At 42.4% G+C, this 24,328-nt stretch overlaps 1 protein-coding gene across 1 annotated transcript in view; it reads left to right on the forward strand.

The window, feature by feature from the left end:
- The window catches only part of PLCL1 (phospholipase C like 1 (inactive)), a 179,907-nt gene that overhangs the window by 136,806 nt on the left and 18,773 nt on the right, over positions 1-24,328 (forward strand). The window contains exons 2-5 of the mRNA XM_054636783.2: positions 2,225-4,696; positions 6,886-7,089; positions 16,772-16,847; positions 19,942-20,051. Of these exons, the coding sequence (XP_054492758.2) occupies positions 2,225-4,696; positions 6,886-7,089; positions 16,772-16,847; positions 19,942-20,051 (2,862 nt within the window). The remainder of the gene's footprint in view (positions 1-2,224; positions 4,697-6,885; positions 7,090-16,771; positions 16,848-19,941; positions 20,052-24,328) is intronic.

The following is a 24,328-nucleotide window of genomic DNA, read 5'->3' on the forward strand; positions in this document are numbered from 1 at the left end:
AAAGCAGGTAAAGACAACACAGAGGATAATCTAATCCCCACCAAAATTCCTGAGGGGTTAAAACTGAATGTTGAAAGGAAACCTTTGTTGTTTGTCCATGAGGTCAATTAGGTTGTTTTTTTTTTCCCAGCTGAATACCTGAAAAATGGCTGATTAATTCCCTGACTTGCTTTGATCAAAAGACACAGGTATCTTGGAATTAAAAATAAATGTCTTTTATTTTTTGCAGAAAATAATGTATTTACATAACATTTGTGCCTCCCTAGTTAAGACAAAATGTCAGACCTGTAGATAAATCAGATAGGCTGCTCTGATGAGATTTCCAGGTCTGGCCCTGAGGAACCTATGAGGGAATGAATCACTGCAGATTCCAAGGACATGAATACATCTAACTATCTGAGGAAAATAATACTAATTAATCATCAATGTTAAATCTAAATACTGCTCCTGTAAACATAAGGAAATAAAAAAGAAGAGGCTCTTCTAAAACCCACGGAGTAATCTGCTAAATTCGTCTGTATTCATTAGCATCTACTGCCTGGAGGTGTTCATAACCAAAGCTATGTATTAAGACACGGTATGTTAATGCAGGAACAGAATATTTTAGCATAAAACTGTAATTTAAAAAGTAGCTGACCTGAGGCACTTGCTTCATTGACTTTCTTCCTGTTTCTTTGAGACCCATTCTCATAAGTACTAAATAAATGGCAAGAGTAATTATTCTTGTCAGTAAAAGTCTCTGTACTGGTTTAATGAGAAATCTTTGTCATAAGAAGTTTAGAGGTCTTAATTTTGCTCTCAGTAGATTCCATGCCTTTAAATTCAGTAGTTAGGGGCCTGGGGGTTTGGAAATATTTTGGATGTTATTGAATGAAATGAGTGAATGACAGCAGCAGTTCTGTAGAAACATTCATATGACTAATTTGCTAAAAGTGTCTATACAGACATGCAAATGAAGAGTGGAGAGATCCTTGTGAGCACCAGAACTGATGCTCTGTGGCTTGGGGAGCTACACAAGATTCTGCTCAGACGGTGCAGAGCATCAAAGGACAGAGATGTGTGGATGGAGGGCCCTGCTGGAGCTTATTCATAGGATTTGCAGAGGAGTATTGCCTGAGCAGGTTGAATGATACAGCAGATAAACTGCAGCTGAGAGCAACCAGCTGCTGGGGTAGGGAAGGGAAGTCCAGGCTGCAGAGGATTTGGGAGTCAGGGGTTTTGGCATCTCAGAGCAGATCCCCAGGGGCTGTTGGGAAGCTGGTTCCTGGTGCAGGTCTGGTGTCTGGGCCTGAGGCAGCAGAGTGGAGGCCTGAGTGCTTAGTCCCAGCATCAACATCTCCTTGCCTTGCAGCTCCTTTTCCATTAAAAATTCAGGCAGCGGAGGTCCCTTCAACAACAGAAGGCAGAAAACTAAGGAAGTATTGCTAGTGGCTAGGGAAATAGGAGGGAAAGCAATTTTAACAAGTCTTTCACAATTAATTGCAGTCTTAAGTGATGCTTTAAAAATATTTTTGGTAGCTGTTGGATAGTTTACTAATGGGGTAGATGGAAATCATGCAGAGAAAAGAATGATTTATACTTCATAATTATTGTGAGATGTTTTGAATTGATAATATGCAGGGAAAGGTTCAAGTTTAGTTGCTGCACTAACATTACAGACAGCTTTGTAGGCAGCTGGCTTTACAAGAAGTAGTTGATACTGAGAAGACACTCACATGTCTGGCTGAGTATTTTCTCAAGAGGAGTTAGAAAATATATCCTAAAGGCAAAGGCTTTGGATTTCTTGTCTGGCTGTCTATTTTCCTGCAGTGCTTTGTAGTTGTTGTACACAGAAATGACCAGAATAGCTACTTTTCCAAACAAGTGGGGAGACAAGAGAGTGTGATATATCTGCTTTGAAACTGGACATAACATATACAACTGGGTACTGCTTCCTCACAGCTGTAGCAAGTTGCTGAGATCTGGAGCACAGTTTAATAGCTGCAAATGTCACTCATGAAAACTTGCTATCTCTTATGCCACAGTCAGTCAAGTTGCTTTATAGCTCAGTATATTTTTATAGCTCAGTAGGGAACTGAATCGTGGGAAGGAATAAGATGTTGTGTTTTGAGGTTCAGAAGAACATTAATTATCTTTACATAAATGTACCTTTTCTATTATTTATGCACTTGTGGAATGGCCAAAGAAAACCTGCTAATTTTCTTTTAATGTAATTATTCCACAGGATCCTTCAAACCAAAAATGTGGAAGAAAGAAAACAGTGTCCTTCAGCAGCATGCCATCAGAGAAGAAAATAAGCAGTGCCAGCGACTGTATCAGCTTTATGCAGGCTGGGTGTGAATTGAAGAAAGTTCGTCCAAATTCCCGGATTTATAACCGTTTTTTTACTCTGGATCCTGACCTGCAGGCTCTTCGCTGGGAGCCTTCCAAGAAGGATCTGGACAAAGCCAAGCTTGATATTTCTGCTATAAAAGAAATCAGACTAGGGAAGAACACAGAGACATTCAGGAATAATGGACTAGCAGATCAGATTTCTGAGGACTGTGCACTGTCAGTAATTCATGGTGAGAACTATGAGTCCCTTGATTTGGTTGCCAATTCAGCTGATGTGGCCAATATTTGGGTATCAGGATTAAGGTACTTAGTTTCTCGTAGCAAACAACCCCTGGACTTGATGGAAAACAGCCATAATACCCCACGGTTTGCCTGGTTAAAAGCTGTATTCGAAGCAGCAGATGTTGATGGCAATGGCATAATGTTAGAAGATACAGCTGTGGAACTAATAAAGAAGCTTAATCCCACCTTAAAGGAATCAAAGATTAGATTAAAATTTAAGGAAATTCAGAAGAGCAAAGAGAAACTGACGACACGAGTGACAAAAGAAGAGTTTTGTGAAGCGTTCAGTGAACTTTGCACAAGACCTGAAGTGTATTTCTTACTTGTGCAGATATCCAAAAACAAAGAGTACCTGGATGCCAATGACCTCATGCTGTTTTTAGAGGCTGAGCAAGGAGTGACCCACATAACAGAAGAAATGTGTCTAGATATTATACGCAGGTATGAGCTTTCTGAAGAAGGGCGATTGAAAGGTTTTCTTGCCATTGATGGGTTTACTCAATACTTATTGTCCTCAGAATGTGATATTTTTGACCCAGAGCACAAAAAAATTGTCCAAGACATGACACAGCCTTTGTCACATTACTACATCAATGCATCCCACAATACATATCTAATAGAAGACCAGCTCAGAGGGCCGGCTGATATCAATGGTTATGTCAGAGCTTTAAAGATGAGCTGCCGGAGTATTGAACTGGATGTCTGTGATGGCCCAGATAATGAACCCATTATTTGTAACCGCAACAACATGACATCGCCACTTGCCTTTCGAAATGTCATCGAAGTAATAAACAAATTGGCCTTCTTTGCCTCAGAATACCCTCTTATTCTGTGCTTGGGGAACCACTGCTCTGTACAGCAGCAGAAGGTGGTGGTGCAACACATGAAAAGAATCTTTGGAAACAAACTGTACACAGAGGCACCTTTATCCTCAGAAGCCTACCTCCCATCACCTGAGAAACTGAAAATGAAGATCATTGTGAAGGGAAAGAAACTGCCCTGCGGCCAGGATGTATTAGAAGGAGAGGTCACGGATGAAGATGAAGAGGCTGAAATATCCCGAAGACTGTCAGAGGACTTCTCGAGGGAACCAAAGCTGATCTGGCTCTGCAAGGAGTTGTCTGACTTGGTGTCCCTATGCAAATCTATCCAGTACAAAGACTTTGAGACATCCATGAAATCTCAAAATTATTGGGAAATGTGCTCCTTCAGTGAGGCAGAAGCCAGTCGGATTGCAAACGAATACCCTGAAGATTTTGTTAACTACAACAAAAAGTTTCTGTCCAGGGTATATCCGAGTGCTATGAGGATAGACTCGAGTAACTTAAATCCTCAAGATTTTTGGAACTGTGGTTGCCAGATAGTGGCAATGAACTATCAGACCCCAGGGCCCATGATGGACCTACACACTGGTTGGTTTCTACAGAACGGGGGATGCGGGTATGTTCTCAGGCCTTCAGTGATGCGTGACGAGGTGTCTTACTTCAGTGCAAATACCAAGGGTATTGTTCCTGGCGTCTCCCCGCAGGTCCTACACGTCAAAATTATCAGTGGGCAGAATTTTCCAAAGCCCAAAGGTGCGTGTGCAAAAGGGGATGTCATAGACCCCTATGTCTGCATAGAAATACATGGGATTCCTGCAGACTGCACTGAACAAAGAACTAAAACTGTGCAGCAGAACAGTGATAACCCTATTTTTGATGAAAGCTTTGAGTTCCAGATCAATCTACCGGAGCTGGCCATGATCCGCTTTGTTGTTTTGGACGATGACTACATTGGGGATGAGTTCATAGGACAGTACACCATCCCACTGGAGTGCTTACAGCCCGGATACAGGCACATCCCACTGCGCTCTTTTGTTGGCGATATCATGGAGCACGTTACCCTCTTTGTTCACATTGCAATAACCAACCGAAGTGGAGGCGGGAAGGCACAGAAGCGTAGCCTCTCAGTGAGGATAGGGAAGAAGGCAAGGGAGTACACCATGCTGAGGAACACCGGTCTCAAGATTATTGATGACATCTTTAAGCTGGCAGTGCACCCGTTGCGAGAGGCCACTGACATGAGAGAAAATATGCAGGTATGAGACTTCCGTTGTATCTGTTGGTGTGGCCTGAGTGTGGAAGTGAAAGTCCCAGTGTGAGCTGCTGCTAGGGCAGGCTTGCTGAAGCTAGTGGAAGCTGGTGAAATTTCAGACCCACAGCTCTTGTCAACCCATAAATGGACATTGGCAGGCTGATAGTTACAGGTGCTAGCTAACAAGCAAATGTAGGATTAGGCAGAAATGTTTTAAAAGTCAGTATGCCCTCTCCAAACATCTTTTACTGGTTGATTTTTTAACCTGAGAAAGCAGAATTGAGGGTACATTATAGTGTCTCCTGCCTCTGGTCCCAAATACTGTATTTCCTCGTTGGCTCTAAAAAACATGAACAAGCTTTTGTTTTGCTAATTGAGTGAGAGTTATGCTCTTAATTTTCTTTGGTGAAATACAAGGAGCAGTCAGTGAATGTGTCATTAAGATCTTGTGTACACCAAAGAAACCCACTGTGCAAAGAGCAGCATGTTTTCCTGAGTGTGTGTTGCCGCTGTTTGCCCCAGGGCTGCAGATGTTCAACATAGGCAGTGAATGCCACTTGGATTGCAGTTTCCTCCCTACTGAATAGCTGTTTTGTCTGGGCTGGTTGAGGGCTGGCACAGACACCAGTGCCGTGTCTTGGCTCAGAAGGTGCCCTGGCACTCTGTCCCTGCACCCGTGCTGCTGCGTGCAGCAGAGCCTGCTGTGGCCAGCAGCATCAGGGCCCAGGTGCACAGCACTGTCACAAGGGCTTGGGTTGGACCTGGGTGCTTGGCAGGCTGTGAAGTGGCAGCAAAGCCAAACAACAGCATCCCCAGTGCTCTCTTCTGTGGTGGGAGCGACTGGGGGTTGATTAAAGGACAGCTCAATTCTGAGCTTCAGGCACTGCCTAGAAACAAAACTGAGTTGCATTAAACAATGGGTTTTCCATAATAAATAGCTGGAATCAGCTGTAGCTATCTCCTTGGTAAAGAAAAAGAAACAGTTCATTTGTTTCTCTCAAAAACAGGAGAAAAACATGTAGCACTTCATTGACCCCACTCTTCTGGATGGAGTCTAAAGCAAATGAAATGTTGACAGCTGGAAAAGTTTACAAAATGACATAAGTTTTAAATCACTCTCAAAGGAATTGTCTCAGCATATTTTTAAGAATGGGAAACTCTTCCCAGCCTTTCCTTTCCTCAGGCCTTGAAAGTAACTAGTTTGAACTGCTGACTCCACCTTCTGTCTAGGTCAGGCACTATATATGAACTATATAAATGAAAATTCTCTGAATTTGATTCAGAAACAGTATTACTGTGCCTTCCAAGCAAAAGTTCAGTAAAAGATCATATTATGGGGAATGCTGTGTAAAGACACGTTTTTGGATTTAACTGCATGCTGTCATATTTAATTAATGAGAAAAACATAGCCAGGAATTGTCTGATTATTGGGGTTTTTTTCACCAAGTTGTGGGAGCAACATTTGCAAGGTATGGGTTGTTATAATATCTTACTTGGTTTTTGTGCATCTTGGTCACTTCTTGTACAACTCAAGAAGCTAAGTGATGGGTGCATGTCAGCTGTATATCCTCTGACCTGGTAAATAAATAAATCCTGGTGTGTCAGTTTCGTTTGACCTGTATATCCAGTATTGATTTTCTTACATGTGACCTATGGAGGAGAAAGAGTGTGTGTGTTTCTTTATGATGTGATAATGTAAGGCTGAAAACAAAGTGAGTTTTTCCTGCTTGCCTTTCCCATGGGAAATACAAGGTCTGTCAAACTTGTTCTTGCTGGAGGATGATAATGATGGGAGAACAAAGTGATTACAGCATCAAAAGCGATTGGAATCTAAGCAGTTGGGAAGAGAAATAGCATTTTAGGCTGATGTCTTAATATGCTGGGGACCAGAACTTGTCCCTGATAGGGCTGGTTTGCAATGCAAAGTAGCTGAAGAGCTGGCAGTTGGGATGCCTGAGCCTGGGAGAAAGCTGGAGCTGGCGGTAGGCTTCAGGAAAGAGAATGGGGCTGGCAGGGAATTCCTGTGTCAGCTGGAATCCCGTGGTCCATGGAGGGCCTGGGGATGGTGAACAGCAGGATAGCACTGCCTCCCATCAGAGGGGAGAAGAGGAAAGGGCTGTCACGGTGATGGCAGGCAGGGGGGACTGAGTGGTGAGCGGCCACACGTGCTGAAGTGTTTGTGTCCTTGCCCAGAACGCCATGGTGTCGGTGAAGGAGCTGTGTGGGCTGCCACCCATCGCCAGCCTCAAGCAGTGCATCCTGACCCTGTCCTCGCGCCTCGTCACCAGCGACAACGCGCCCTCGGTGGCCCTCTGCATGAAGGACACCTTTCCTTACCTGGAGCCTCTGGGCACCATGCCTGACGTGCAGAAAAAGGTCCTGGCAGCGTATGACCTGGTAAGCACTTCAGCACTGCTCCCTCTGCCTTTCCCCACTGCTCGAATGAGGCTGTGCCCGCTGGCTTTCTCACACCCAAATGTTCCAGTTAAACAAATAATAAGGCTCTTCAAATGACTCGGCCTCGGCAAGTTGGCCTTCAGTCACCACAATGCCACACTGGGCTTTTTGTTATTGTTTCCTTTTTTAAACCCAGTTGTGGCTAGCACAGGTTGGTGTTTGAAGAGGACTTTGTTTACAAAACTAGTGGCAATTCAGCCTGTGCTGGCACTGGTAGTCCTTGTCCTTGGGAAGCAGCAGGATCTGTGTGCCGGCCTTCGCTGGCCTCCCCGCAGCAGAGCACAAGGCCAGTAGATAGGGAGCTACAGCATGGCAGTTCCCAGGCAAAGCTGAGCCCTCCCTTTCCCTATGCTTTGCAGCAGCACTAATGTTAAGTGCTGCCCCTGTCCCTGTCAGATGCAGTCAGTGTTGCTCTTGGGGAGGGCATGGCAGTGTTGGAAAGGGAAGGTTAAAATGCCCATTTTCTTGCACAGGGAAGGAGAGGTCAGTATGGTACAGGAATGCTTGCACAAATGTAGAGACACGAGCTGGAATCATTCCAGATGAGTGCTGCTGCTCGTTGTATGACATATGTCACTGCTGTGGGTGACTGAGCAACAGCTGTGCGTGACTTCCAGCAGCAGAAGTTGCTGTCACACTGTGCCTCTTGGGCCGTGGGGGTGCCCCGCTGCTTCCCAACCTTTTTGGCAGTGTGCAGCTACTGATAGCAAGAGGCACAGTTCTGCCAGGCCTGACTGAAATAGTGCACTGTGGCAGCCAGGCTGGATCACCACTCATGGTCAGAGGACAGCAGTTTTTTCTGCAGTTTGTGCTCATAAGAAATAAAATGTTGAATAATGCTAGGAGTATCGAATTGTTTCCAGAGACCCCGATGGGTTGCAAAGAGTAGTCACAGCTTTGACCAACTATTCAATGTGCCAAATGCCCACCTCCTTCCTGTCTCTTTTTTTGCCTTTATAAAACACTTTTCAAGGGAAAATCTGCTTGTGGGGTGGGAGAAGACACTGATGTTGATTAAAACAGAAATACTAAAAGTACTCTTAAAGAACCCCTGGGTTCCTTCCAGAATAGTTTCTAGTACTTGGAAGTGATTAAGTTACGGTAATAAAATGCCAGCTGTAACAATACCAGAACAAGGATTTGCAAATCCAGTTGATTGCCTTATTTTAGATGGAATCTTTCTGGGGTAGATTTGCTACATGGTCTCATGTCTTTGTGACAGAGCAAATACCACATTAATAAGAGATTTTTCTGTCTTTGGAGGCCTGCTTAATGGAGTTTTACCAAAATGAACGTGTCATCTCTTATCTTTGTAATTATATAGTGAAGAGTACACATGGGACTTTTCAAGGCCTCCTTGTACTTTGGAAACAGTTTTTCAATTTAAATAGGTGAAAGGCCTCTTTTGGATGTAGACAGAAACACTTGTATAACTGTTTTAAATAATGGTTGTTCTCACATTTGTCTCCGATGGGGGAAAATGTAACTTGAATGTCAAGAGAGCGTGCAAACAGTTCAAAATCAGAGAGAGAGGAAGGGAGTTATGCCTTGCCTATGCAAGGATTGATTTGAGATATAATTCTGTTAAGGAGAACGTGATACTTTTTTTTTTACCCTCTTTGGCTGTGACTGCCTCTTTTTTAAAACTATTCACTTCTGAAAAAGAAAGTGGCTCTTGGGCCCTGGGGGTGCCCAAGTGGTTTTTCCCGTGGGGGATTTAATAAGTGGTTTTGCTACATTTTGGGTCTTTGCCTTTTGAGACAATGCCAGCAGCAGAATATTGAAATCTATTTAGCCTTTTCTGTGTTTGAATAAATGAACTGTCTCTATCAATCTTGATATTTGAAATCACAATCTGGGAAGGGGTTTGCATTTTCAATGTTGACAAGGGGCTTCTCCTTGCTGTATAATAACTTCATATAATCCGGTGTGTATTTCTTTTTAATATTTTTTGTGCAAATGAGAACACAAGGAGATGTTGGTGGAAAGTAATATAAAATATTTTAGCTTATTTATTGATTTTAATTCAAGATATGCTACAGTTCAGCCTTTTATATTGTTGATAAATATGACTTCAAGGAACTGGATCCACAAGTGCTTGCTGCATGTCTCTTCACTTCAAAGCGCTTTTCGAATGAAAAGGCCTAAGAGCATTTTTAAATGCATAAAATAAAATCTGTTTATATTGGCTTGTCTCTTGTATGAACAGGCTATACTTCTTAATTCCTTTTACAGTCAAATGGAAAAAAGTTTGACCCTAAATCTCATAGTGTGACTGCAGGTCTGCCCCACTCACTGGGCCCCACAGCACAGGGAGTTTGAGTGCTGGGCAAGCAGCAGCTTGAGTGCTGCTGCTCTGAAAACACTACATGTGCCACATTCTTTGAAAAGCCTGCTTTGAAAATAATTTCTGATAAAAACGGCCCTAATGTGTTAGAATTTTTCCCCCTTACAGAAAATTGCCAACTGAATATACCTTTTTATTTTACCACAGAAAGTATAGACTCTGCCTGTGTGCTTAATGGGGCATAAACAGGGCTGAGGGTCCAAGGAAATGGAGGTGCAAGTGCTCAGAAACCTGCCACAATGATCTGGAAAACAATTAACTGTCTGTTCCCTCCTGCTCAGCCTTTGTCAGCTGTGAGATAGACAAAGACCCATTTGTGTTTTGTTTTTTTTTCCTGGGCAATTTTTACCATTGTGCTCTGCATTAAATATTTCCTTTTGAGAGAGACTTTATTAGAATAAAATTTAATGTGCTTTGTTTAAGGAACCGGAACAGTTTTTCAGGACTGTGTTTCCCTCATTTTATGGAGGCATTGCAGTGGTTTAGTGGAGCTATACTGTTGGCCATGTCTCATATATGAAGAGGCTGGGTTGATAACTGATAGTAATGGGTTGTATAGGAATTTCTGCAGAGGAGAGGAGGGAATAGGATTTGCCAAAATTAAGAAAAATAAGGTGGACTGTTGACAATACACAGCCATTTTGAAAAGTGTGTCAATGATCAGAAAGACAGTGTAGAATGGGTAATTTCAATTTACAGCTTTAGTTGATTCCGTACATAGAGTGTGCTAAATGGATTCTGGTCATGCTGTCATTGCTTCCCACACGCACATCCTAGGATAGTGTACTCTGCCACTTTTAGAGTTGTTCTTCAGAGCTTTCCTTTCCCATGAGGAAGGGCTCTCACTCTGCCTCTTCCTGTGTCCTCCCCCTTGGTGGTTGCTCAGGTGGGCAGCATGTGCAGTGTGCCTCACAACCTGTCAAATTAATGCTGGTGCTCTTTGATCACACCTAAAAAGGAGTTACTCCATGTGAAGAGAAGGGATGGGGCCCAGCTGGACCTGACAGATGGTTGAATTATTCATTGCAAACAGTTATCCTGTGAAGTTAGGATTTTTTTTGGTTGAGAATTGTTTGGAAACAGATTGTGGTTACTGTGTCTGCACGATATATTCATGTGCTGATGCAAGCATGCATGAAGTCAGGGGCACTTGTGCACTTTGCATTTGAGTTATTGGCTAAGCGTTATTTTCCTCCAAGATCAAATTACTGAATAATTTGAAAATCAAAAGCAATAAACTAGTGATAATAAATGTTCTTGGTTTTACCCAATCTCCTGGGTCATGTGCATATAGAAATTTTTCCAAGAAAAATGAGACATCCAAGTTATCTTTATGTGTTTTCAAATCGTAAATAGCAAGAAGTGTAAAAAAGATTGAATAATGAAGCTATTTGTTATATAAACTCACATTGACATTCATGTTTTTCTCTGTATTCAAGCCTTATCTTGCTGTGTTGAAGCAGTTATGGAAGGACATGGTGGCTGCAGGTACTGCTAAGAGATGCAGGGTAGTTAAGAACATCTTGGCAAACATGGAGATGGATTTGGGATTTTTGAGAGGACAAGAAGCATCTATGAGGTTGCTGGGAAATAAGAAGAGGTATTTTAATGGCAGTGGTTTTGTTGACATGGGTATAGGTCCATGCATGCTAGCAGAGGTCTGCTGAAGTGTGTGTGAGGTGAACTGCTCTTTGTCTGCTGTTCTTTCATATTCAGTCTTTTTGGGTTTGTCTTGGTGCAGGTACAACTACATTCCCAAGAAGAAAATCCTTTTTCCCAATTATTATGTAAATGCAAAATGACTAAGTAGATTTTTTGTGAGTTTTTTCACTGAAATTCATACCTCAGCTGGGATATAATCATCCCCAGAGGAGCATTTTCACAATTCTCTAAGCAGTTGAAGACAAGGGATATTGCAGAGCAGAGCATCCACTGCCAAAGAAGTGTCATAATTCACTGATGTCACACTCAGCCCAGCACATGGACATTGTCTTGAATTTGTATTTGTTTTAAAGAATTTTCCATCCAAAATTGGACATAAACTGGGAAAGTTAGTTTCTTTTTCCACTTCTTATTAAGGAAAGTCCTGTTTCTTTCTGTGCTTCTTACAATTCTCTCACCCACTGCTCTCAAAGTTTCTTGCTCTGATTGCCTGTGTCCATTAGTCACTTCTAAAACAGAACCAGAAAAGAATCAAATCAGAACTTCCCTGAGAAGGGAAGTTCCAGTTGGATACTTCAGTTACACTGTTTTAGCATAAGCATATTGAAAACTGACCTCTCTCTTTTCCTCCACTGCTTCTGCTGTTCTGTAGAGGACTGGTCTTTGTGCACAGATCACATCCTGCAACAATGATTCCATATTTTCCCAGAAATACTTCTAACTGAAAACATGAAGTTGGAATTTAAGGTGAATTTTATGCAGTTTCTTCTCTACTTTGAGTCAATAAGGTATTTCAGATGTTTCCAGTTTATGTAAACATCCTTGATAGCTCTTCCTCATGCTGGGCGGCTGCAGGAAAAGGCTCAGATACTGAAATCTGTCTTGAACTATACTGGGACAGAGACAAGGTGAGGGACAGCAAGGTGGCCAGCAGCTTTCTTTCCCATGTCCTGGCACTGCATGTCCATCTTTCTTTTCTTGCAAAACTTGCTGACACACAGTTGATGGCCTGGTTGTTTCTTGTCCCAGACGTGTACAAGAAATACTCAATGCTAAAGGGAATTCTCTTCAAATTTTCATGAGCTCAGTTTTCTCTTCAGCTGTTTTTTGAATTGATTGTGTTTTTGTAACCTCTTTTATTTTTGATTGATGGTGGGTTTGGTTTGTTTTTGAGGGTTTTTTGGGTTTTTTTTTTTTGGTTGGTTGGTTGGGGTTTTTTTGGTTTTTTTTTTGCAAAACTCTTCATTGTCAATGAAAGGCATAGAAAACTGGGACAATGGCCATGAGGAGACACCTAAGAGAAAGCTTCCTTGTAGTCTGATGTTCAGTCAATTTCAGTTTTAAATGTTGGAATATTTATGAGAGGTTTCCGTGAACTGTTCATTTTTTCTCATTTATCTTTCCAGCAGGAGCAGTACTTTAATTTGCCACCAGGAGCTTTTCCTCTCTTTTTTTTCTTCTTTTGGTGAGACTGCTGTGTTAATTTCCTCTCTCCTTTTCAATTTATAGAATAATTCATAATGAAAAGAAGAAATTGGTCTTTAGCACAAGAGTTCATTAAAGTAAAAAGAACATTCTTTTGTTCAGTTTGTACTGATCCTGTGATTAAACTGCCCTTAGTACAGGCAAATAACCCTGTTCATTTCATGTGAGTAATATGATGCCCTCAGTATTAAGTTATTTTAAATTTCACTTAAATTTTATTTAGTTTAACAGAAGTGACAAAGTAAAGCATTGTTCTTTGTGTGAAGCACTGGGATTTAAAATTTGATATTCCATGCTATTCTTAGACAGTAAAGTGAGACAGGTCAGTTACGTTTTCAGCCCTTGGTCTGTTTCAATTCCTGGGTCTCATATACGGGATAAGGAGAGAACTCCTGGGTTTGTGCCAGCTCCTACTTCCCATGCTTTTTTTGAGAATCCACCATGATTGTTACAGAGAGCTTCAGGTGGATTGAGATGAATCAAGTTTATACTTCTTCTCTATACCAGAATCAGGTTTTGTGTGCTTTCATTCTTGTTTTTGTCCAATTTCCTCCTCAGCCCTCCAGTTATGTTAAACACATCAATCAGTAAAGTTTATCACTACCTTTCTGCCATGGAAAATGCAGGTTATTTCAAGAAATCCTGCCAGCTTCAGCAGCTGGTAAAAATTTCCTCCCTCCGAGTGGGCCCAGATACCAACATCCATGCTCTAAAGGTTGTTTTTCAGTCAATGTCACTTGGATGGTAATCCCTTGAAGCTCAGCATCCAGGAGTTAACACACTCTGGTGGAACACAGGAGTCCCGAGAGAGGGGGACATCTCTTGCTCCGTGAGAGTCACTCATGGAAGCGAGCTGCCATTTGGGAGCTGACATTAAACAGCATCCTGATGGGCTCCAGCCAGATGGCTGGGACTGCACAGCTGCCTGGAGGGCTGCTCACTGCATATCTGAGCAGAGCAAAGATGCATGGAAATTCCTGCTGCAAACATCAGAAAGCTCACTCTCCGCTTTTGAGATAGGTTGGTGGATTTCAATATATTACTGGTAAAAGTGGGCTTGAAAATCTCAGGCTGTCCTGTATGAGGTTACCTTCCCAGCAGAAGATCTCACAGCCTTTCTTGTTGTGTTTTTAAGGCTTCTGGTTCTTGTCCCTTCTAGAAGAAGTAGGTGACATCCTTGAGCAGGGTTTCAGATGTGATGGCAGCTGAAAAAGCAGGGAATGATTCCAACTGGGAAATCATGGACTCATTTCAAAACTAGTGACAAAAAAGAAAAAGTGTATCTAGATGCCATGACCCTATGCTATAAATTTATTCTTGGATAGCAGTTACTTGCCTGTTACACTCTTGACTGAATCAGTCTGTTCTAACAAGTGAACACCCAGGCTGTGTCCTTGCCCTGTCCTGTTGTTGCCATCTTTTACAGCAGCATTAGGAAGCAGGATCTTGTGCCCCCTGAAACTGCACATGCAGCTCTTGCTGGGGGCAGAGTCTGGTTTGTCATCGAGACATATAGGGTCCTGCACACTGTGTTATCAGAGCTGGTAAAGGTGCCATAGGCCAGCCAAAATCTTACCTCGTAACTGGCTTTTGGGTCCTATTATTTCTACCTAGTGCATTATATCCTAAAGAATGTGTGAGGGAGGATGCTAGGTGAGGAACTGAGGTTGCCCTTTAACCCTAGTTACTGAGCTGAGGAACTCTGAAACCACTTTCAGGATCTTTCATGGGATGAAAGCTGCTTATTTTTGTCAAGATTACTGCAGATAAGAAGATGGGAACAGGTTAAATTCTGCTGCATGATCTGTTTCTAATTGTTTGTTCTTGCTGAACTGAAGGTAGTGAGACTTTGATGTTAGCATCAAAGGAGTAGAGGATTGCTCTACCTACTCTGCAGTAAGGGAAAATTGACATCCTAGTGCTACTTTGCTCTTAAAAAATGAATATAATACCTTCATGTCTGAGAATGCTTAAACAGGCAAACCAGAAACTCCTGGGAGTAGGCCCAGTAGTTGCATGATTCTCGAGCCTGCTTCTTTTGTGCGTGGTGGGATTATTTCCTGTGGCTCTGTATATATATATAAGTATGTGTGTATGTATGCATGTGTGTATGTAGGAACCTCACAAGTCACATTCTGCTTGTGGGATCTGAGCACAGGAGAGTCTGACACATGGGATGTCCTGTAGCAGCTTGGCTGCAGCTGACCTCACAGGGCAAACCTTGCTGCTGGGTAGGAAGTGCAGGCACAGACCCAGTAGGGACCCAAGCCCAAGGTGATGTCTACATGGAGATGCTGGGATCTCCTGGCTGAACTGGGCAGTGCAGGCACTGCCTCACAGGCCCCAGCTCTGCATGTGTAAGTGGTGCACATTTGGCCTCTGGCTGCCTCTCCAGTGACTTGCAGGATTTTTGGGATTTGTACTGCATTCACTGCTCAACCTTTGGGATTTGTAGCTGTCAGCTGAATGGCTCCTTCAGCACAAAAGGATAGTGTGCTGTGGTACAGAAAAGCCAGAGAGTGGGTAGAAATTGTCATTTCTTTCTAGATGACAAGGGAAAATATCAAAGAGCAAAAGAATCAATGTGATGCATGAACAAGTAAGTAATAAGAATGAAAGGCAAAGGACACTATTGAAAGTAATTTAAATCTCAGGCATATCCACTGGGCATGTTCTGTTAAAAAACAATTTTGCACTCTCTAGGTATATCAGGCTTTTTTCACTCTGCCTGTGAAACTGATAATGGATTTTGTTTTCCATGTGTTGTTTTTTATATCAAAGGAAAGGCATCGGTATTTTTGGTAAATGCAGCCTTAGTGCATTTAATTAGAAATGAAGATGAGATGAGAAGCAAAATTTGGATCTAAATTCCTTCAGAATCTGGAACTTTGAGTGTGACAAGTGGAAGTGTCTCTCATTCCTTGTGTCTAATTAAAACAGTAAGATGTGCTAATTTGCAAGTGTTAATTTATTACTGTTATGCTGTCTTCCACTAAAACCATCAAAACCTACTACTTGGGTTTTCATATTTAGCGTATTTGAAAGCAGGGAGGCTTTTAGCAGTTGCTGCATTTTGGCAAAGCTTTCAGGTGGTGATTTGTCTAATTTCAGGGTGTAACTTTAGGCAGTCACTCTTGAGTTTGCTTCCTTTCTAATTGGCACTGCTCTCGTGCTGTTTGGGTTTGATTGAGGTTTGTGGATATCCCAGGACAGTGAGGTTATTCTCAGGCACAGTTTGTCAAACACCATGTTCTTGCCTTCCGTAACAGATGTATGTACCACCTTTTGCAATTTCACAAAACAGAACAATGGAACAATATTCTTGTCTGCCTGGGCTTCTGAGAAGTTTTGGAGGCTTGTAACCATCAAAGGAGAATAGTATTTGCATGTAGGGAGGCTCAGGAAACTTGTCAGGTAATGGACTCTTCATTTTGCTGTTAATGGGCTATTTTAGGAAGATGTCTAAGTAGGGAGGTGTCTTGAAACTTGTGAGTAAGCTTGTTGAAACTGCTGCTTTTGGTTTGTTTGGTTTTAGGTGGATTTTTCTGTTTTGTTTTGATTTTTTGTTTTGTCTTTTCTGTTAAACTTCAACAGAAATATTGAGGATAGGATAGGATTTGGATCTCAGTTTCTCAGAGGAGAAACTCAAGAACTGCTATAGGTGTCTGAACTGTTGCATGGAATAAAATCCAGCACAGGCTTAAATACCTCTGGAAATCAGCTCTATTCAACACTTGGTAACATTTTTAAAAACCACCTATGTCGAGGATTATACTTACTTCCCCTTTTAAGAAAACACCAGTTAGAAAGGGCTTAGTTGAATGCAGAATGAAGTTTGTCTGCTAAATCTGTTTTCTTCTGGAATCACTTGTGTTTCCTTCATACTGTTTGCAGTGGTGTCTCACGGATGTAAAACAACTGTCCATTAACTTTTGGAGCAAAACATTTTCAGAGCAACTGATACTTAGCTTGATACAGATCTGAGAGGCCCCCATAGGAAGGAAGGATCCAATATTTATATTGCTCTCAGAGCAAACCTCCTCTCTAGTTTCAACCTTTGTACTTTCTGTATGTTAGATGTTGCAGGAAACACTGGTAATGCTGATTTTTTTTTTTTTTTTTTGACAGATGATTCAAGAGAGCAGGGTTCTTATTGAGACGGCAGACACCACTCATGACAAGATTGTTCAGTGCCAAAAAGCAGGTAATCCATTTATAGTGAGCAGTTCTGGGTGGAAGATGGGAAATAATGTGCCATAATTTACTTACAGTTTGTGACTAATATAGCATTTTTCACCTGGATGTAAGTGAGCATTTTGATCTTTCTCTGGCATGCTCTACCCTCCTGAAGGCTCATCTTCCAATAGCAATGCAGGAGTTGGATCAGACAAAAATACTCAGCTTTCACCTTAGAAGTTATTTCTCCATCTGCTCTACAGCTCTGAACTGTCTGACAGCATTTAAATTAGTCAAATGAACCAAAAAGGCACTAAAAAGAGAGGGGTGAGAAGGCATGGTGCCTTTACTGAGTGCATTCTCGAGCTCAGTTTTCCCTTTGAACACAGAGCAGGCAAGAGGTTTTTATACCCACAGGACCATAACAATTATAAATACTATTGTTTCTGATAGGCATTTTTGAATTTGGCAAGTGATGCAGGCTACAGCCATCTCCTTCTATGAAATGTAAATAATGAATGAAACTGCTGTCTTGTAGTTAATACTTTAATTCATTTTTTTGATTAGGAGAAACTGGAAGCAGTAGCATTTAACTGATTTTATGTGGTGCAAGAGCAGGATGGAACCCAGTCTCTGCTCTTCAGCCATGCTGGCATTGTGGTAGCAAAGGGACAAGAGGCAAGTGGCCATGTCTGGCTGGAGGTCATGGGCCTCATCATTGTGACATGCCTTGGGTTCTGTGGATCTGCATAAGCAGCATAAAATTCCTCTGCCCAAGCCTTCATTGTGTGCAGAGGGTTAAGGAGAGGGACCTTAACAAGGAAATGCAGCACCAGGAGCATCTCTAGAAGGTAAAATTTAAGAGCAATACTTAGCACTGAGCTGTGTAGGCTCTCAGCAATATTTTTCTGCTGAGCTTGATCTGCGCAGAGAGATGAACCTATGACATTTGCCTGGGCACTGGAGTATTTGTGAGCAGGAGATGTCTATGGAAAATACCATGCAGTAGCATGCCACCACACTGATTTCCAGAGTTCCATGCAGTTTCCCTCTCCTCCCTTTCCCCTGGAAAAAAAAAAAATCAAGTGTGTTTGGTTTGCTGCTCCATCTTCTTGTATTTTCATTTCTGTTTGCTCTATTAGCCTTAAAATTTCTGATTGAGAAGGCAACTGGAGAGATAAGAAGTGCTTCTCTGAAGCCATGGGATTTAGAGAGGAAAGGACTAAGAGAGAGATATCTCTCCCTGTGCTCATTTGCCAGTTAGTTTGTTGCAAATGTTACCTAGGCAAATTTTTATCTAACACTTTAAATGTGGTGAGATGAAGCACTCAAAATTAAGAGGTGTCAGAGGTATAATTGCCTGTGACATTGTCCTTTACCTCACCCCAGTGCTGCTTCCTTTGAACATGTGTTGCACCAGACCTCTGCTTTATAGCCTGTTTTGGTCTGGGTTCTGTGTGCCTCAGGGTCCTGCTGGCTCTCCCAGACTGGTTCTTGTGTGACTGGTTTTTTATTGTTCTTTTTTTTTTTTTTCAAATGTGCAGGCTCAGCCAGTGCACAGGGGTCAGCACCAGCCTGGAGGACTGGCTCTGCAAAAGCTTTAGCTGGTGTTGCTACCTGCAGCCTAACAAATGTTTGTGGCTCCCTCTTACTGGAGCAGTGCTGTGTCCATGTTACAGGTGGAGAAGTGAGGTCCAGAGGGAAGAATAACTAAAAGGATGCTGCATGAAGGCAGGGCTGTCCACATAGAGCTAAGATCCATTAGCCACCTTATGTTTCCCCAGGACAAAGCAAGTAATTTGAAGATTTTCTTTTACTAATTGAATGATTTATAAGTCAGTTGGCATGAAGCAAACCTGCAAGGAAATCTTGCTTGGGGTGCAGTTTTTTATACAGTTTTCCAAAGGATGTACTGCAGGAACTCTGTTAGCCTTGACATGCAAAGCCTGTGAGTTGGTGAAGGTCTGGAATATAAACAATAGAGAAATCTTGCATTGTGTAAGGGTGAACAGCCTCAGTGTTATTGAGCTCCTGGAGTTGGTGCATAGGAAGGAAAACCAATTTTGGTCTTCCAGGAGTGCTTTGGGCAAGCTGTGCTGAGTGCAAGCCTGCCTTGGACTCTCCTTCAGCCACCTGCCAAGCTGCCTCTGCATCTGCACTGTACAGATGTTCTCTCCATTGGCATTTCTTTGATGTCATTTCAATGAAGCTCAAACTCGCCAGTGACATTTATCCTAAAGTGTTAAGGGAGGGAGAGCTATGAAACAACTGCAGGTGGAGCTTGGTTGTTCAGCCAGGATAGGCTTCAGATACTTTGGAGTTATTTAGTGCCAGTTTGGCCTTTGTAAGGTACAAATTAAGGGAACACAAGCAGCTCTTTTCCATTTTGTCTCTCAATCCATATCAGACTCAGAAAAGTGGTTGCATACACTATGCAGATCTTGTGAAATTGGTGGGCTAATTGGATACATTAAGATTTTTAACTTACTCCCAGATTTCCCAAATTTTTGTATCCAGCAACAGATCTGCAGATATTTGCCACAGAAACTAGCAATGAAATGCAAGAGGGCTGTGGTTGAAGTCTCAGTTCTCCATGCTGCAGGAGTCACAGTCCTGTGATTAGAATTAGGTGCTTCTGATGTAATTTATCATTGTGGAGTGCAAGGGCTTTTCTGTATCACTGATTAAGATTAATGAGGAGATGTGCATTGGAGCCTGCATTTGCTGTGCTGAACAGGTATCTTCCACATATGTCAGACAGCCTTCCAAGGTGCAAAGTCATCAACTCAAGGAGAGTGACAAGCCTTTTGTCACAGTATTGGCAGCAGTGCAGGCTGCAGGCAGAAGTGCTGGAGGAGTGTCTGTGCAGGGACCAGTGCCTGTGTGGAACCCCAGCACTGGCAAGGAGAGCCACAAACCAAGTGGAAGCACAGCCCCAAAACTGTACATGACACCTTTATTCTGGAAAATGTTCTCTCAGGATGGAGTAATAAAAAGAAAAGGAAGGGGGGAAAGCACAGAAGGAGGTAGGATGTCCCAGCAGCAAGACTGAAAATACTCACTCAACATTTTTATGGGAAAATCAATTGTGCATTGAGTGATGTGGCAATCTGTGTTTTTAGGAATGGAATTCCATGAAGAGCTTCATAACCTTGGGACAAAAGAAGGTTTGAAAGGAAGAAAATTAAGCAAAGCCATTGAGAGTTTTGCATGGAATATCACAGTGCTGAAGGTAAGCACAGAAAGTACCACCTCCTATCTCATATTAGCTTTATAAGTAAACTTTTGCTCTTTTAGCTCCTCTGTTTGTACATCTTACTAATTCTGAAGACGCATTGTCCTTTTTTTAATGGCAAGTATCAATTACCCCCACTTACTGATATTTATCAAATATATCAATTACACCTCTGATTTGAAAGCTGTGAAGGGAATTTATCTAAGCCTTGAACAGAAGAGGAAAGATTGCTTATGGTTTGTATGATCAGGGACATGGGTTTGGTTGTCTCTTCTGCCCCATGCACCCTGAAAGTGACCTGTTTGAGGTCACTGTGTGTCAAATACTTCTTTTGTAAAATGAGAACTGGAGCATCTCTTTGGAAGGGACATGAGGCGGAGAGGCTGTCAAGAAAAAACATGAGGAATATTGTAGATCCTGCAGGAGTATGTTTCCAAAGTGGAGTGCTGTCCAAACAGCCAAAAGGGGATTTTCACCCCTTCATGGTGGCTGTGCAGGGACATTCCACGGGGTGAAGTTGTTACTCACTGGGCTTTAGCCACTGGCTTAGCACCAACCAGCCACAAATTGTCATGGTAGCTGTGTGACTGAGCCAGGGTGAAAACAGCCAGGGATTGCCAGGGATGGAAAAAGGAGAGGATTTGGTGGAGCTGCAGCACAAGGAGAGGGCCTGAGCCAAGTATTCAGGTTGTTAGCATTCAACTCACACCTTTCACAGCCTCATTTCCCACCTTGCTCTGATAGATCACACTTCCCTTCACTTTGTCCCAGCTGCTCCCTTCCTCCAGCTCCCAGACTGCCCTGTCTGGCAGCTTTTTCCTGTGACCTCCCAGTGCCTTTCCCTTTGCTGAAGTCCCAGAGCAAACCAGTTCATGAAAGGGAATTTTCACTAAGTTCCTCATCAAATATACCCCTAAATGTAGCATGCAACAGCAGTAGGACAGGTATGCATCACCACTGTGTACTGAGAAGAGCCCTTAACATGCCTTGAGCAGGAGAAGAAAAAAAGGAATTGGGGAGAGAGAGGCTGAAGGGCAGAAGTATGTGGGAGAGGCCGTTAGTGGTAAAGAAGGGTTAGAGAAGACCTGGAGGACCTGGGGTTTCCTGCATACCTTGATTCACCATGAGAGAGTGGAAAAGTGAGGAATGGAGTCAGTGTCAGCTCAGTTAATGGGATCTCTCATGAAGAGAAAAGTCAACCAGTTCAAAGTTATAGACTTAAATGGATAACCTATTCCACACAGAGCAATTGAGGTTGGTAGCTGAGTTGTCACCTGCTCCTGCCCCCAAAGCAAACTAGGCGGTTCTGAACATTAATCTGAATACCTTTTGCTGTGTTAGGTAAAATAAATGTCTAATGGTCAGAGTCGCTCTAAATGTTTTGATTTTTTAAATGTTTGTCAAATATGAAGTTTGCACCTCTGAGGGTGACCTATGATTAATGAATGTACAAGTAGGGTATCAAAGAAACAGTTTCCATGGAAAATAATTGCTGCCTAGAACATACTGTCAACTTACTTAAAAGAGCTTTTAAAAAGATCTAGTTAAGGTCAAGGAATAATTTACTTGTTTCATTTGTAAGCCACAACTTTTTTTTTTGTTCCTTTCTCACACAATAAAATATTAACAGAGTTTGTGACAACCATCCATGAAATGCACATGACACATCTTTTCATTCTGACTGAAGTCCAATTCAGGGATGACATTAGAAAACTGGGAATGAAGTTGGGCCTTGGGTGTGTGATATGAAACTATCAGTAATTGTTGTTTCATATTTTTTTCTTTTTTCCCTTAAAAACAGTGTGACCCTGCCCATAACAAACCTGCATCTCCTCTTTAGCACTGAGTCCTCTCAGTGCTGGTGAGAGCCACTCAGGAGGATTTGGTGGGAAGGGACCAACAGCCCTGCCCCATCCAAGCCATAGGTGTCCTCCCCGTGTCCAGTGGCAGGGTGGACATCACAAATACATTTCACTAGATGTTGTTATAGGGTTGTAAGGCAAGGAAAAATATACTCCATAACATCTCACAAATGCATCAGCTGCTTTAGGTGAGGGGAGTGAATGGCTGGTGAGAGAAAGCTTCTCTGTGTGCTCAGGGTTGTTGGAGGCAATTGCATCACGTGGCAGGAGTCAGTTTGTGTGAGGTGCCTGGGAGCAATAGCAGGTATTATGTTGTTCTTCTGCTGTGAAATGATTAATAGTCTTTTCCTAGGCTAGTGAAGCCAAGGCATATTTAATTAATGTGTTTCTTTATAAAGACTCATTGCAGTAGGTAAGCTTTGAATAAAAGAGGAGATGGATTAAGAAATTGCTACTGGCAAAATCATTAAATAGCTACAGACTGCAAGATTAAAGTGTATTTTATAAAAATCCCAACTGTGGTCATTTGTCATGTTTAAAAATGCCCTGGGGTACTTTTTAGAGGTGAATCAAAATAGTATGTCACTTTCTTCCTTAGTTTATATAAACTTAATTACATATTAGTAATACCCACTATAAGGACAAACTGTTTGCCAGAAGGTGAAATTGTAACTAAAAGAATGGATGTTATAACTTGGTGACAGTCTAACCAGTCAGCTTTGACATTATTATTTATAAAATGTCACATCTTCCTCTTTTGGTTCCATGCTGTATAGAACACTGTCAGGTTCACAGTCAGTGATGCTGAGAGGCATAACTCAAGTACACTAGACAGAAGAATCATGCTCTTACAGCAATATTACAGGAATAGTTTAAATTTAGTTTCACTTTTATTTCCATGCAGCACCAGCTCTGTCTCTTTGTTTTCCTCTCTGTATTTGACTGCCAGTAGAATACAAAGGTAGTGAACTTGAGTTAACCCCCTCACAGAGACCATGGTGTTAGGAACCCTTAGTTTCACCCTATGAGGCACACAAAGCTACTCAGTTCAGCTGAGGCAATTGTTCTGGTGTGACCCTCCCTTGTCACAGAAGGTCATTATCAATTTTCATAAGGTATTTCATGTTTTTAAAGCAGGTGGCTCCCCTTTCCCAGAGCAGAGGCTTTATGTGGTTGCATGGGCTCGTGTTTGTTTCTCCCCATATGCTGGTGCTTCTCCTGCCTGCCTGGCAGGGCCACCTCTGCTCTGGTTCCTGGGGCTGCTTCTGCAGTGAGCTCCTCCTGCCTGTGCTGGGAGAGAGGGGAGCACCAGAGCCTGGAAGGCAGAAGCTGAGAAGCCTCCTTGGGGCAGTTCTGATAAGTCCTGAGAGCAGGGATATAACCCCTGCCCTCAGTGCCGCTGTGGAGTGCTGGGTGCTTTTCAGGTCAGGTACATGTGGGTCATGTCCTGCAGAGCCAGGTTGGGTCTGCTTCTGTCCTTCTCAGCACAGGACAGAGCCAGCTGCCACCTCTCCTGGGGCTCTTCAGCCCACTTGGTCTGCCTCTCACATGGGATATTGTACCAAGCATTTTGCAGTAACTGAGGCGCTCTTAGCATCTGTCACATGAGCAAACCACTGGCTCAGTGACTGCTATATGAGGTTTTGAGAATGTTTGAGGGAAAAAAGTTGTAGCCTGCAAAACTACTCTCCTTGCTGAGGAAAAACTGTCACAGACTGCCAGGAGGTGTTCACTCAAGCAGAGAAGTTGGGATCTGCCTGAGTCCCAAGAGCCTGGCAAGTAAGTCAAACAAAGTTTGAGTATGTTGACTGTGATTCAGATTAACTGCTCTCATGTAGACATGCTTTGACAGCCTGCAGACAGATTTTTCTGGGCTCTTTGTGCTTTGGTGGGTCAGCACATACAAAGTCTAGAAACAATACCAAGAGGTACTTGTATGTTGATGGTAAATATCCAGATAGTTAATATGCCAACATGCCTGCTTATTTAAAGACAAAACATGGGGAAAAGAAGATAAAAGTGGTGTTTACTGTTTTGGTCTTCTGCTGAAGGGCAAAAGACTCAAATGTTTGATTCTAGTCTGCTCTGAAATGCGCATGTGTTTTTAAATCTTTTTTCTCCCCATGATAAGATTTTGTTCCTGCTGTCTTAAGTCTGTTCTGTCTGACTAGGACTCCAACTATTAGTGCATGACACAAGACATCAAGTGGTTACATTTTCAGGGCTTGTTTCAGCTCTCATCCATGAGGGTATCTGTTAATTATCCTGCTGCTGATTACTATATCAAGAGAAGTCTGTCAAATGCAGAAGGCATACAATTATTAAATTGCTAATGCAGTTCTCTCTTTGGGGGAGGCCTCCACAATTTTATGATGTGGCTGTGATCAATGTTAGCTCTAGTGTATGTGATTA

Source organism: Agelaius phoeniceus, chromosome 7 (assembly GCF_051311805.1).
Source record: "Agelaius phoeniceus isolate bAgePho1 chromosome 7, bAgePho1.hap1, whole genome shotgun sequence".
Lineage (NCBI taxonomy): Eukaryota > Metazoa > Chordata > Aves > Passeriformes > Icteridae > Agelaius > Agelaius phoeniceus.